This window comes from Orbicella franksi, chromosome 5 (assembly GCF_964199315.1).
Source record: "Orbicella franksi chromosome 5, jaOrbFran1.1, whole genome shotgun sequence".
Classification (NCBI taxonomy): Eukaryota; Metazoa; Cnidaria; class Anthozoa; order Scleractinia; family Merulinidae; genus Orbicella; species Orbicella franksi.
This window is the reverse complement of record NC_138149.1, coordinates 10,642,248-10,657,081: the sequence shown is the minus strand read 5'-3', so window position 1 is coordinate 10,657,081 and position 14,834 is coordinate 10,642,248. Positions and strand designations below refer to the sequence as shown.

General features: G+C 39.8%; 1 protein-coding gene across 1 annotated transcript; it reads right to left on the bottom strand.

Annotated features, from left to right (window-relative positions):
* Nucleotides 1–159: 159 nt before the first annotated feature.
* Nucleotides 160–14,786, bottom strand: LOC145488185 (PMS1 protein homolog 1-like). Its single transcript, XM_081466989.1, has 13 exons — nucleotides 14,531–14,786; nucleotides 12,515–13,204; nucleotides 10,514–11,836; nucleotides 7,383–7,487; nucleotides 6,761–6,811; nucleotides 6,541–6,674; nucleotides 6,064–6,168; nucleotides 5,736–5,825; nucleotides 4,741–4,815; nucleotides 3,643–3,698; nucleotides 2,685–2,774; nucleotides 1,938–2,017; nucleotides 160–1,740 (listed from the first exon to the last, which is right to left on the bottom strand). The coding sequence occupies exons 1-13, from the start codon at nucleotides 14,660–14,662 to the stop codon at nucleotides 1,579–1,581; spliced, it is 3,093 nt and encodes a 1,030-aa protein (XP_081323115.1). The 5' UTR covers nucleotides 14,663–14,786; the 3' UTR covers nucleotides 160–1,578.
* Between the last annotated feature and the right edge of the window lie 48 nt (nucleotides 14,787–14,834).

The following is a 14,834-nucleotide window of genomic DNA, read 5'->3' as shown; positions in this document are numbered from 1 at the left end:
GACCAGGAACATGATAAATAAATTCTATGCACATGAAGTGTAAGAGGAGGGAATCACAACAATTTACCAAGTAAAGAAAAGTTATTTTCTTTTAGTTGTCCCTGATTTATTTTTCTCTAGCAAAACACGTAATCCTAACAGCCCCAAGACACCCGTGATGGGTGACCGACAAAAATCTCTACTAATGTGTAAAAAAAAATACACCCTTGCTTTCAGAATCTTGTGACTCTAACATTTACTAGGCTACGAGTAGTCCCTCTTTCGCTTAATCCGTCGTGCGTGACGCGAAAGAAAACCGAGAGAAAAAATGGCCGAGCTTTCTCGCGGTTTATTTACGACCACGCTCGACGGGCTGAGCGAAAGCGGGACTACGCGAAGACTACGCTAATGTAATGGGTTATTTCTAATTGCCTTCTCCAGGTGGTTTACAGACTTTCATAGGAAAGGATTTTAAGGAAACGTACCGTGATATTTTTTTTTTCAATCCGATGACATGACATATAAACCACCAATGAACGAGTTTTAGATACAGAAAAATCCAACACAGCTCTTGTGTCAAGACGTCTTCTCGCAGCCCACAAAATTAGCTACCTAGTCATAGTATATGCAAGGTTCATTCAGCCATTCATTCATCTATGCATTTATTTTGCTTTAAGATTCAAACTGTGGCTTGTTAGGAGCCAACGACCCGTAGTACCAACAATGCGATTGCTTGCAGAACTTGAAGGCATTACAAACAGGGTTCGTACCCTTTTTCAGAAGCAAATTTCCAGGACTTTTCCAGGACTCAGATTGATTTTTCCAGGACTCTAAAATTCACATTAACCCTTTCATTCCCAAGATCTCAATTTTAATTCTCTTGCTGTCTGCCATACATTTCACATTTTTTACTTGAGTTTAACATATTTCCAGCACTTTCCAGGACCAGTAGCCCTTTTCCAGGACTTTCCAGTCCTGGAAAATGCCACAGTAAAATTTCAGGACTTTCCAGGTTTTCCAGGACCCGTACGAACCCTGTAGAAAGTAAGGCCAGTTAATCGAGGCAAAATGGAAACATCCAAAGTTCATACAAATGAAAGAACAACTACAGAGCGACCAACGCTCTATTCTAAAACAAGAACATTCGCATACAACAGTAACTCTCGTAAACTTGCCATCTAGTTAATCAATGGGAAATATCTTTCAGTCTCTTGAGAAAATACATTGTAGTTAATTTGCAGTCAGCCTTCAGAAAGAGAAACGCTTCATCGTGTGCTTTTATCTCCCCTCCCCCCGGGAGAAACGTCTGAGATTCGTTCCGAAAATTTCCATCACCATGATGTTGTTGACGTAAGCTGCAGCGATCCGTCCAGTGTCTGTGATTGGTTGTAACTCATGCGCGAAAATATAACTAACCGGATTTCTGTAGTGCCACGTCACCAGTAACGATTTTTCTACTTCTCTCTTGCGGGGGAGGGGTAGGGGGAGATGGGTGCGCGCGTTTCTCAGGATGATGACTTGTTGCTGTTGAAATTTTATTAATGCAATAACTTTTTTCTGCTTTTTCTGCGGAGAGGATTTCACTGTTTTTTTTCTTGCTTATTCTGGCGGAATTTTTGCGATCTTTTCAAAGAATGACCGGCCGTGAACGCATGTTCTCACGTCCTCCGGAATTTCCTTTTCCATCCGGGACAGTAGCTCATCAACTTCGGTCCTGTTCATCCGGGAACTAAGTGTACGGGCGACTCGCACTGCTTCACCCTGAAAACAATAGATACAAACAAGAACGACTGAAGTGAGTGACGTGCAAGTATTGAAATAATGGTTATAGAACTGAATTGAACCCAGTCCAGTGTTTAAACGTACAGTCAGACGAACACGCGGTGGTAGTCTGATGTGTTAATCTCGAAAGAACGGGCGAACAAACGAAATATTAAAGAACAAACGAAATAAAATACCTGGAGATAGTGCATGACCTTGAAGGGTCGACAACTTGAGAGAGAGTTGGAATCGCTTCTGTCCTTCTGAGAAGCAAGTTCTATAACAGCAGAAATTATATACAATAAAAAATGTTGATATCAAAGATAAGTACACGCAGCCAAATGCGATGCGGCCCAACAATTTGAGCCGAAGTCGTCGCGCACTGCAACACTTCGCGCAAAATTCTTGATGCAACAAGTTTCAACTAGAAAACAAAAACAGCGACGGCAGCCGAATCAAGAAACCAAGACAACTAGACCACAGTTTTATAAAATAGAGATGAGAGAACCAGAGGATGGTAAATAGCTGATAGCTGTACCACGCCATTGACCCAATGGTGAGGACAGTACTGCAGTTTTGCAGATGTCAGTAGAAAGCGATTCTTCTGCCGCAACATGGCACGCATTCGTAAGTGCGACTATTCAGCAGGTTCAATTTCACAGCCGAACATCAAGTATTACAATTAGTTGTCGCGCGAAACATTGTGCACAAATGTTACACCGTGTTTTGCTTACAACCTTATTAGCAACCTTTCCTTCGAAAACCGTGAGCTTGGCCATTTCACGGGAAGACTTGGCTATTTATAAATTGGAAATTAATAAAGGTAGATCAACCACCATAGCGAGTTAGCGGTGAAGCTGACATTTTGTGTGAAACTCCGGTTTCTCAAAGAGGGGCCGGATGAAATAATAAAGTAGGGTAACTATATTCTCTCTTCCGCCTACCTAGTACTTCTGCCAGATCTGGTACGCCGTAACATGGTATACTAGTGGACACTTTCTTCAGCTCCACCTTGGTCTCTCCACTCTCTGCATCTGAATACAGAAACACGATAACGTTCATTTTATATCCTGGACTTCAGTAGAATTTCGCTTTTCATTCACTCCTCTATTGTGACTACTTTCTTTGAAACAAAACCGCGTTGGGTACTAACACCAAAATCCATTAACAGGGTATGAGCTTCTCGTATAAATACAGTCTGGTGATCAAGATCGAATACGCATCTGGGCGGGTCCAAACCCGTGCTATTTTTTGATTGGTGGCAACATAGCTCATAATAGTCATCCATAAAATGGCGAATGGTGCCCAAAAGCTCTTGCTAGACAAAAAAGAGCGATACATTTAGCGAGCCAAGCGATACTGTCAGCTTATTGCACCTACGTGTGAAACGTTGCGCTACTTACTACGATTATCAGTTGAGAGAGGTACGTCGGAGCTTTGGTGACGAAGTTTCTATGGGCAACTTTCCTCGTCTCCAATGGTAAGAATATCGTCGTCTGCAATAGCGAAGCGCGCGAGTGACGTCATAACTCAGACAAACAAAACGGAAGATTTGACGCTTTTTCAAGCGCGTAAGCAAGTGTTCCAAAAATAATTTTTAAAACGAAAATTTGGCGTTCATTTTCCTCTTATTTTTCTCAGAAAACGATTATGTTTTCTGACCCTCGCAGGGTTCCAATAATTTGCATTCTATTTTTAGACTTCGCGCGCTTCGTTATTCCCGCGCTTTGTTGCCCATGACGTCAAAGGCTGACAGGTTGCCACTGGAAACGGAGCCAATTGCCCGTGACCACAACACAAGTTGAAGGTTAAAACCTGGTCACGAAACTTTCGTCGCGCCTTACTCAACTGATAACCGAAGTAACAGGATTCTTTGAAATTCGTTAACAAGCGGCTACTCACCCGTCTTCAAACAAACATCAAATCCATTCGCAGTTAATCTTTCATCGTCAATCCATCTAGAAAATAAATAGAGTGTCCCAAGACCGTCATATCTAGCCTCTTCACGCGCAACTCGAGAATCTGGACCATATGTTATGATCTGGACCCAGACATTATAACATTGTACATGTATGTAAATCGGTATCAGCAAACCGTTATGAAAACTCAACCATTTAATTTCCTGGCAGTTGCATCATGTATCAGGGAACTTAAGCAATAACAACGCCTGGTAAAAAACGAACTTATATTTTATCTTCGAATTTCGCCTAGATTTGTTCAGGGTGCCTATAGATCTCAGAATTTGCTCAAGCTAAATATGTAACGCCAAATGAAAACACGAAAAATTAACCGCCGTCGTTCACGTTCTCCAAAATATGCAGAACTTAGTCACTTCACGTTGACGTTGTGCAAAGGACGGCAATGAAATGTACAAAGATTTATAACGCACGTGCACAGCCATGTTCTACTCAAGACATAGAGCCTTTTGTTTGGTGGCGTTCTCATTGCCGTTGCCGTCGTGGTTTGCTTTAGGTCGATGTTATTTGGGTCACAACACAGCACTGCTCTCAACTTCGAGAACTGTAAGTTGCGTTACACCAATCAGATAAAAGAAGTTACCAAAGAGACGAGACTTGCTTTTTAAGGACATACTGATTTAGACACTTTTAATGCATAATGTCATCAGAAATGGAAAAAACAATTACAAATAAGCTTACATGCAAATTTTAGGGAAGGCAAACTGCGAGCTGCAAACCAGGGTCGGGTTGTTCGAAAGTTGGTTAACGCTAACCCAGGATTAAAAGTAAACCAAAGTATTGATTTTTCTTGTCTCAAAATGTTCTTCATTGCTTATGTTCTGTGCAGTTTGAGGTTATTAAAACTCAAAACTGAAGGGCAAGCAATATAAACATGAAACCTCATCCACAAGTAGCAAAACTGAAATCAAAATCCTCGCTAATCCTAGGTTAGGATAATGGGGCTTTGAACAACCCAGCCCCGCAGTTGTTTCTTAACCTCTCTTTAGTCTTATACCATATCCATGGTGGTCTTAGTACGTACCTCGTTGTGTCTGGTGGGTCACACATACTGCTCATGTTACACAACGTCCTCCAACAATCCGGACCACCAACAATTCTATGAACATTACATATTATAAAATATTATTATTGACAAAATACACGCCCTTTGTTACGTCTAATTTCCTTCATTAAACGTCTTGTGTGACCACAAAATGGAAAGAGAGCCGTATCCCGCGGTTTATGGAAGAAATATTAAACAATTGGCTTTTAAAGTAACTTCTCAAACTCATTAATAATTCATCAAGTTAAGACAAAGAAAATCACAAGTTTTGGATACCCGGTCTTAATTAGCATAGATTTTGACGATGTTATTTCTCCGTTTACTCCTTAGTTTTTGTTTCGATTGAGAAGATAGATCAAACGCTCGAGGCAGTGTTTCATCGGCTATCCAAACACCTCGCATTCCGTCATAAATACTCCGCTGCGTGTCGTATTTTCAACTCTCTTCTCGGTGTTTGGATATCCCGATGAAACACTGTCTGTCGTGTTTGATATATTACAATACACACTAGTTATGTAACGCTTTCGGGTGGTATACGATGGAATATCCCATGGTATACACACTCGCCTGAGGGCTCGTGTGTATACCCAGAAAATACGAGAGGCTCGTGGGACATTTCATGGTATACCACGAGGGAGAGTTCCATAACTATTTTATACCATGCCAAAAATAATAGTAAATACAGTGGCCAACACAATCAGACAATGCGACATACGTGCGGCGCATGATGGGAAGTAAAGTTTGTACGTAATACCATCGAATATACAACGGCTTTCCTGTATTCTGATTGGATGAATTTTCTACGGCATGGTATAAAGTAACATAAACAGCAGTACATACATGTGTAGCGCAAATTCAACAAAGCCTGCTAAACAATGTATGTACCAAGACCTGGTGATAAAATTACGTCAAAGATGCTCGTTTAAAAATTAGACTTATTTTTTAAACAACGTAGATTATTTTAGAGCACGTACCTCTCGTTCAGTGAAATTGGATGATTAAGTCGTTCTTTAGCTAGAGAATGACAAGCCATCAAACGTTTAAACAGCAGCTGCTCTTGAATTCTGAAATAAAAACGAACAACCAATATATTCACAATGCTTTCTCTTGCCCCGAACCCCTAGCCGTTTTCCCACTCGCTCTTCACGCCTTACTCTTACATCTACTAACCGAACGCCTGGAGCAGGCAACCCCTCTAGGTATTGTATTGATGAACGTCCAAATTCTCTTAACTGACATTCAAAGAACTCCAGCAACCAGTAAGGAGAATGACTATACAAATATTTCAGAGTAAGAGCTGACCTGTACTGATTTGCACAAACAAGATCTGGTCCTCTCCTCAGCAACCACACTCCCCAGGGATCCAGTCGACCAATCAAATGGTCTGAACTGGAATCTCCTACTAACCTGCAGGGAGAAAAAGGTGTTATTTAAAATATGGCTAGCTCCGTGAATGGACGAGATGAACCGAATCCTGCTCTATGATTGGCTATCCCAGCGGGCAAGATGGTGCTCTCTTGCCTGCTTGAGCTTACCCACTGTGTCCCGCAACAAAATAGATTTCTTTTTCTATATAATAAATGCTTTATTGACCAAGGTTGTTTGGTCAAGATGGCTGGATATTTGGCATTCTTAACCTCACACTTGGTCAATAACCTATATATACTGTAATCTTTACCAGATCTAAAGATGTACATGTGAAAACAGTGCTGATGTTGGACTTGACCAGAAGTTTGATATAAACTTCTGACACAACAGAGACTGGAGGATTGTACAAACCTCAGTTCTGTCTTTCTCTTCACTGACTCCTTTAAATTGCTCATTGAAAATGGAATTTCTGTCTTCTTGTAGAGAAGTTTCCTTTGCAGTGGATTTGGTGACATCACTTTGTTTATCAATGGCTGGTTTGTGATCTGAAAAGTAGATGATTGTCACAAGTCAATAGAGTTGTAACAAGGTCCTGCAAATTTTTCACAATGCAAACACAAATAGCACAAACCTCTGGGATTTTCTTTATCTTCTTACTGGACAGTGACAACCTTGACTTTTCCTATGTACAAGATAATGATAGAAATAAATTCCTTTCAAACTAGTAGAAATGTTAAAACAGAGAGGCAGTTCACTGTAGAAGCTCTACAATCCCTTCCCCCTCTTTCCCCCCATGGTATAGTAACCATACCCCACCCACCCCCTCCTCAGCTGCTTCAAAACATCTTGGTGCTGAATTATTATGGCTGAGGCTTCAATAGCAGAGCTTGAAAAAATTTGAATTTGAGCTTGCCCTTCAGACAAGTAACTCTCAAATGTCACTTGCCTGGGGCAAGTGCATGTTTGTTTTTGTTTCCCTTGTTTACGACTTGATTGGAAAATGACTTTCCTGGGCCTCTGTCTGTTGGGCAAGTGGACATGAAAAGTTACTTGCCCCACAGGAAAATCAACTTGTCCCAGATAACCAGACCGGACTTTTCGTGAGCCCTGAAAAGAGCTTTAAGACAGACTCAGAAAAATGTTTAATGCTTCCACTCTTGACATAGCAATAACAAGAAGAAAAGTTGCTCCATGAGAACTCTATTTGTAAAAAAAGAATAATATATCAATTTATCAACTTATCTTTTCTGTACCTGATCAGATGAATGTTTTCTCTTTCTGTGTAGAGGTACATGTAAAACAGGGGTTTTGCTCAGTGAGATTTGCCGTGGAGGTCCAGGAGTGACCAAGGAAACAGGCTGAAATGACAATATAAATTGTATATTTGTTACTGTAAATTGTTGCCCATATGTGACATGTTAAACTGTCCCCTGAACAAATAAATAGGCCCTTTGCAGCTAGGGTCATGTGACCAAATTTTTCTCTTAAATAAATTTATATTATAGGCTATAACTTGAAGAATGCCAGAAATGGAAAAAGCATGTCAAAAGTAACAAAATGGCCAAGTTTGAGGCCCCAGGGATTAAAGAGTAAGTTAACACAACAGTTTGAATTTTCGGAAAACTTAGAGGATTTGTATGGAAAATGTTGCTGGAGAGCAAGGCCTTGCTCTCCAACAACTTTTTCTAAACAAATCTTATTATTTTTTTTTTTTTTACAAATTCAGGCTGTCATAAAGTAGGCCATGTGATGGTTTTGTTGCAAAGGGCCTATTACACGGTGCAAAGCAATTAGAATGAATATTTTTGCTTTTTGTTAACTCTCTGATCTAGCATACAGTAGATTTCAATTGAGCGCCAAAAGTAATCAGGCAATTACTTTTAATTAACCGCGCGGCCATGGGCCGAGCGCGGTTCATGGTTTACCCGTGGTTTTTTCGTAGTTTTGTCTACGACCAGACCCAAGCTTCCACTCGGCCAAATTTTGAGTCACGCAACCTGTGATGTTTACTCGCCAAAAGCTGTTGAAACATTAATAAATCTCATCTCCGATACTGACTTTCGCGGGAAAAAATTAAAAACCCAGCGTTCGTCAAAAATTATATTTTTTCACCAGAAATTTAGCTCGGAACATATACATATTTATATTCCTTTGAATCGTCGATGAAATGACCTTTTCCGGATATTTTTTCTTTCGGGGTCAACAAAAACCTCCGATTACAAAATCACGCCGAACCCACACGTTGCAAAAAAATATCTTCAAAACCCTGACTTCGAAGCGATATAACACTTCAGCATTAATAGCTACCACACATCGGCAGGCGGTAAATCTATTCGTTAACAATCCAGTTTTATCGTGTTAAAATTTCAGCGAAATCGAACAAAACCAGAATTAATTCGAATTTTTTTGTGACCTCACTCCTCCGACTTGACCTAACAAAGGAAGCCACGGTCGCCCATAGCAACCGAAAAACACGAACATAACAAAGCCGAACGTTTCGGCCAAAAATCTCCAGAATTATCGCCTGAGAGCTTAAACTTGAATGGGAACATCTTTTTCGAACTTTTTTCAACTGATTTAGACGAAAGACTGGCCTCGGCGGGCTATAAAAAAGACCAAGAGAAAAACAGAACAAGACAGGAGAACAAGCCGATAATATTTCATCGCATGGCTTTCGGCACGAAAACGAAAATACAGCTTACTTCTGGATAAATTCAGCCTTAGAAGCCAGCAACCGGCCCCAAATTACTTTCTGTATCCTTACAAATGTCTTGATTTCCATCTCCGAAAGATTTTGCCCCAATTTTGAGCAAATAAACATTTCGTCGACGGTGACCGCCATTACGTTGGCTTGCATACTAAATTAGCTAACTTGACAAAATTCTCCCGTGGGGGGGATATGACGAAAAGAGCTGAAAGATGGCCTATAATTGGCTAATGATGAGATCATCCCACTGTCCAAATTTGGTGAGAATCGAAAGTAACGCCAATTTTCTGTCACGTTTTCAATCTGTGGTCACTGGAGTGACCAAAATCGATACATCGGTCGGGATAGAGTTTTATTATTAAATTATATGACTTGTGTGACTACTTTACTAGCCCTTTACTCGTGGCAAACACCAATTAAATTTAATCATGACTTTTAAGAAAGAAAGCTGTTGTTAATAGTGTTATTATCGTGTCATTTATATCGTTCATGCCCATACATATCCCGAAGAAAGTTCTACAAAGATTAAGACCATTAGGTCATCGGAGATTTGTCAATGGCTACCACTGATGGTGCAATAATACAGTTTGTGTTGATCAAGTGATGTGATGTCTACAGTAAGAAAAGAATCATCAATGACTACTTTGGAATGTGCACTCCGTTTCGACGGTAGTGCTAAGCAAACAGTTAAATTTTAAAAGCGCGGTTATAAGATCTAACAGATCTTCTTGTTGGTTTTGGTTTAACCATGGTTTCAGATTGGCTGAATAGTCTAATTGGTAAGTAACTGGGTTGGTTTTGGTTTTATGACACTCAGTTGAAAACTGCTCTATTATCATCCAAGTCTTCTTTTCTGTGAAAAACAACAACAAAAACTAGATCTACACGTATGTCTAAATAACCTAATAAACATCATGGTCATGTTCTTTTGCTTTCAAAAAAAGGTTAAAGGACACAATTTCCTCATTTGTCATCATAGTGTAGCAGCTGTTATTGTTTTAGGGTTAAGGGCATTCTCTTGTTTGTTTTACTCTTTTCTTAAAGGGTATCAAGGTACCCATTCATCCAAGATCTTGGAAGACTGCTAACCAACCCAGTTGAGAACCTGAGCGACAGATGGGCACTGCTAAGGGGAGTGAAATGATGCAATGCAAATTTCTCCAAATCAGCAAATAAAGACTCTCTGCCTGTGTTCACTGGGATATACTATTTGAAACCCACTGATCAGCCTAGTTAAGGATTGACATCAGCAGCTACAGTATGGAGGAGGTAGTCATTTTGAGAGAAATTGCTATAAAATGTGAAACTGAAAAACTTCCAACAAGCATAAACTCTCAAAAATCACAGGTATAATTATCCCTTAAACTATAGCTTATTTAGCCAGTCTGACTCTTATGGCATAGCTTGATGTGAAACAAGTCTTGCATTCCATGTGCATCTCAATAAAAGAACTTGGAAACTCCCCAGGGTGGACAACAATGTCTTAGATAGGAGGGGGTCACAAATTTCCTACTTCAATGAGTAGATCTTCACAAGACAATTTCCCTGGCAAAAAATCATGGAAATCTCTCAAATATTCAGTTATGATGTTGTGTGCCATTTGGCACTCTAAGGGAGTTACAGGTTAATTGATACGCAAATGACAAAACAAATGCTGCTCACTCTGAATAGTTATACCTGCACAGGATTTCCTTGCTTATTGAGAATTCCACGTCCCATGCTCCATTCCTTGTCACTACATGGGGCCTCAGTTGTTTCAGATGAAACTGCCACTGTTGCAGAAGATTTCACAGCAGACGTACAGGTAGTCCCCTGATCAAAGGCAGAGGAAGACGATTCTGGAGGAGGAGTCTTCTCTGAATTGCGCTCATGATTAGATGTACCTGGTGTTTTCAAGTTGGAGTTTATGCCCGAGAGATCGAAGTCTGAATCCTCAAACAAATCATCCATGTCTAATGAAAATATATTTTCTAGTGAGCAACTTTTGGTCGGGGTGCAAGCCAATGACCTGTTCTCACAGAGTTCCTGATTTCCTTGTGATGTTCCACTGTTGTTAGCCACATTTGCATTTTCTACAATGCTCACTGTTGTTGATGCTGATTTTTCATTGTGTTCATCGCTGTTACATGCACCACTGTTCAAATTTGCAAGGCTGTTACCAGTCACACAGTTAACATTTTCTATGACACTGCTGCCTTGGGACTCTTTCAATGAATTACACAAGTTATTCTCCAGAAGGCACGTTGATTTGTTAGTCTCACACAAAGTCTTGTCACTCATTGTCTCACAGAGCTCTACAGATTGAAAAGAGTCTGTTGGAGACAACCTGCTTATGCCTTCCTGCAAGGACGAACATAAACGACCTTGATCTGCAATTACTGTCTTCACTACGAGTGAACTTGAAGACCTATCTTTGACTTGGCTGGTTGGGACTGTTCCTTGACTGCAGAATGATTCCTCTGTATTCAAACAATTATTCGTATTACTCAGGCTATTTTCTCCTGTGCCACTATTTTCAGATAAGCTTGCTGAACTACTAGTCTTCTCTTGCACATCACAAGTGTATTCAACTTCATGTTCCAAATCAATTTGTGGTAGCGTGTCTTCCAGCGCTGAATTTCTGTTCAAATGTAGGGATATTTTTTGTGCATTGCTTTTCTTCCTTCTGCTATTGGAAGTACAAGATGCCACTTCTCCATTCAAGCTGCAAGTGTTTGTGATGTCACCAAGTTCACCAAGAACAGCAATCCTCTTTTCTGTAACATTGTTACAGTCAATATTATCGCTTGATGGAAGCTTGTTTTTCTCATCAGAATAAAATTCGTCTACAAGGTTAGTTAAAACTGTCATCAGTTCATCTTTGTTTGTCAACATCACACTGGTTTTGTTGGGTTCCAGATTGACGTCAAGAAATGATGGAGGTATGTTTACACTTAAAAAAGCAACAGGGTATCTGTTTGATGTCACAGATGTTTGCTTGTTGTAGTATTGCTTGATCAGCTGTGAATTAACAAGAGAAAAATCACAGTCAGAGGCATTTACCATTTCCTTTCTAGTTAGAGTCAACCTTGGTCTTGAGTTTGCACAATCATATTATTACTCAAATGTTATTGTTCATTCCAATACTAAATGACTGACCATTCCAATACTAGATCATGTCAGAGAATAACAATGTTAAAGTACTTTTCCAATGGAAATATTACAGAATAACTAGTACATGTGATTAAAAATAAAAGAAGAATAAGTTGAGAACACTCTGGTTGTTATCTCTTCAGCAGCCCTATGAAGTAAAAAAAGGCTGTTTGGGGCCAGAAAGAGATGCAAGCTGATTCTTTAGCTCTTCACATATTTTTCTAGTTTTCAAAGTGGTCCATTACAATATTAGAGAGGAAGCCACATCAGCCCTAGCTGGTTTTCATGAGGGTCGTCTATCCTGGTCGAACTAGTATTTGGAGATGTTGGTTTTTATGGAGAGAGGAAAGCCGGAGAACCAGGAGAAAAACCCTCAGAGCAAGGTATAAACCAAATTTAGACAACATTTAAATTAAAGAATGTACACAAGACAAGGAATGAGTATTTATATATTGATTTCACAAAATAAATAAACAAGTAAACAAACAAACAAATGAATAAAAAAATATCATTGGATCCTTAGGATTGTCAACCACAAAAACAAACCTGAGAAATCTGCTTCATATTCACAGGCCTGCCATTAAAAAAGACAAAACATCTGTCATTGGCTGCACGTCCAGTAATTTCCAAATCATATCCAGGCCTTGGGAGATATCCAACTATATTCATGCCACTGCTTTTGTCATGATATTCTATTGTACCCATTTGTGACAACAAAGATGTTCCGAAAACTGACAATAAAGCTGTTCTTTGATCAGCAACTTTGCTCTTTTGCCAGACAACGGCTTTGTTATGGCGTAAGATTATCCGCAGGGTGGGGTGTATTAACGCATATGCCATCACCAAGTCCTCAACCCTCTTTAACTCATCTTTGCATTTTTTACTGTTACTAGAGAATTGCTTGCGGACAGGGAGGTTCTTAAATAAGTTTGTTGCTGTTATAGTTGTGCCAGTAGTAGTTGGTTTTGGTTGAGTGGCTCCTATTTTACCGTTACGCTCTAGTGTGTAATGCATGCCAACTTCTTCGGATGCTGTTTTGGTCAAAACGGATACATTGCTAACTGACGAAAGTGACCCCAGAGCTTCACCACGGAAACCATATGTTTGGAGGGATTTCAAGTCAGTGTCACTTGATATTTTGGAAGTGTAATGGGGTTGAGCCATGAAGGGGGCATCTTCAGGTTTTATTCCATAGCCATTGTCACGGACTTCAATTCTTTCCAGGCCCCATCCTTCCTAGAAAAAAATACAGCAAGATTTGACAGTCAATATAACTGTGAAAGAGATACACTGTATATGCATACATATATATGTACATTACAAACCTTTCTGTATGATGGATAGATGGATCAATCAATCCATCGATCGATCCATCGATCGATCAATTAATCAATCAATCAACCAATAAATGATTGCATCAATCAATCAGCCAATCATTCCCTTAATCAACCAATCACTCACTTGACCAGTCAGTCAGTCAATCAGTCCGCCAGTCAGTCAGTCAGTCAATCGATCGATCGATCAATCGATCAATCACTCAGTCGCTCAATCACTCATCACTCACTCGCTCAATCACTCGATCAACTGGAAATGCGTAAAGTTGAGAAAACAAAATTTTCAGATTGCCATCTGGGCAAGTTGGAACTATTTACCCAAAGGTGATAGAGTGAAGGCCTTCCCATCTTTGAGTTAAAATGTCTAAAATTCAACTCATTTAAAGTAATGAACAATTTCCAGCTTATAGTAGATGTACACGTAAACAGCTGAAAAAGTCAGGTTTATGAGGGCCTCCCAAGGGGGGAGGGGGGCGGGTAGCATGTCATGTTCCCTTGATCCTTTGAATCTTTACGTTAAAAAAGTCTAAAAATTCAACATTCTCATTAAACAAGTGATGACCAATTTCCAGCTTATAGTACAAGTACATGTAACAGCTGAAAAAGTTAGGTTTATGAGGGCATTGGGGGTGGGGGGGGGGGGGGGGGAGGTAACATGTTATATTTTCTTGATTCCTTGATCCCTAATAACAAATTCCATTTGTTCCTTACAACTTTTTGGTCAAAGTCCCCTTTTATAGTAGAAATATGCCTTGTTCCCTCAAATCAATCCCAAAAATATCTCTTGTTCCCTTGGAATTAATGATCATGTTCCCTTGTTCTCCAAGCCCTCGTTTATGGAATCATAATTTTCGCGAAACTGAAATCGACTGTTTCTCCAGGACTTTTCAATTGAGGTGTTAGGCTGAGCGATGCCGCCATAGTATTCACACAAGATAACGTATCACTCAAGTAGAAGTAACGACACTGAGTTTATTTCTCTTGGTCAATCATATTTATACGTATAGTTAACAAGACGTATCTTTAGCGGATCTACGTAGCAAACCAAAATGACATTTTTGGGGTATAACAGTAAAGCGATAACTAAAGCGGATTACACTGTGGTTATACAAAGAGATTAACAAAAGATAATCGTGATAACAGAGCACGTATTCTAACATGAGGGTCAAAATGATGAGCGAAGAAAACGGTTAAAGATGAAAAAAGAAAACAATTTTTCCAAACTTACCAGTTTTACTTCAATGCTCAACGCGCCAGCATCAAGAGAATTCTCGACCAGTTCTTTCACTACCGAACTAACAGAAGTGATGACTTGAGAACTGGCGATTAGTCGCACTGTTGATGAAGGCAAGAGATTCATTGCACTTGAGCTCGAAGAATCTATTTCTGCCGAAGCTTAGATGCTTATGAAGCTCCCTTTAAAGACCGATCTGTTTCACAAGGTAAAAACTCTCCAATAATGTTTTTGTGTTGAACGTCCGCCATATTTGATCTTGAGCGGGAAAAGTGATCGGATCATGTGACTTTTCTTG

Excerpts from the sequence above, each read along its gene's own strand:
- LOC145488185 (XM_081466989.1), bottom strand. The coding sequence starts at position 14,662 with ATGAATCTCTTGCCTTCATCAACAGTGCGACTAATCGCCAGTTCTCAA. Across the intron at positions 13,205-14,530 it reads TGAGCATTGAAGTAAAACTG|GAAGGATGGGGCCTGGAAAG; the intron begins GTAAGTTTGGAA and ends ATTTTTTTCTAG. Across the intron at positions 6,675-6,760 it reads AGATAAAGAAAATCCCAGAG|ATCACAAACCAGCCATTGAT; the intron begins GTTTGTGCTATT and ends TCTACTTTTCAG.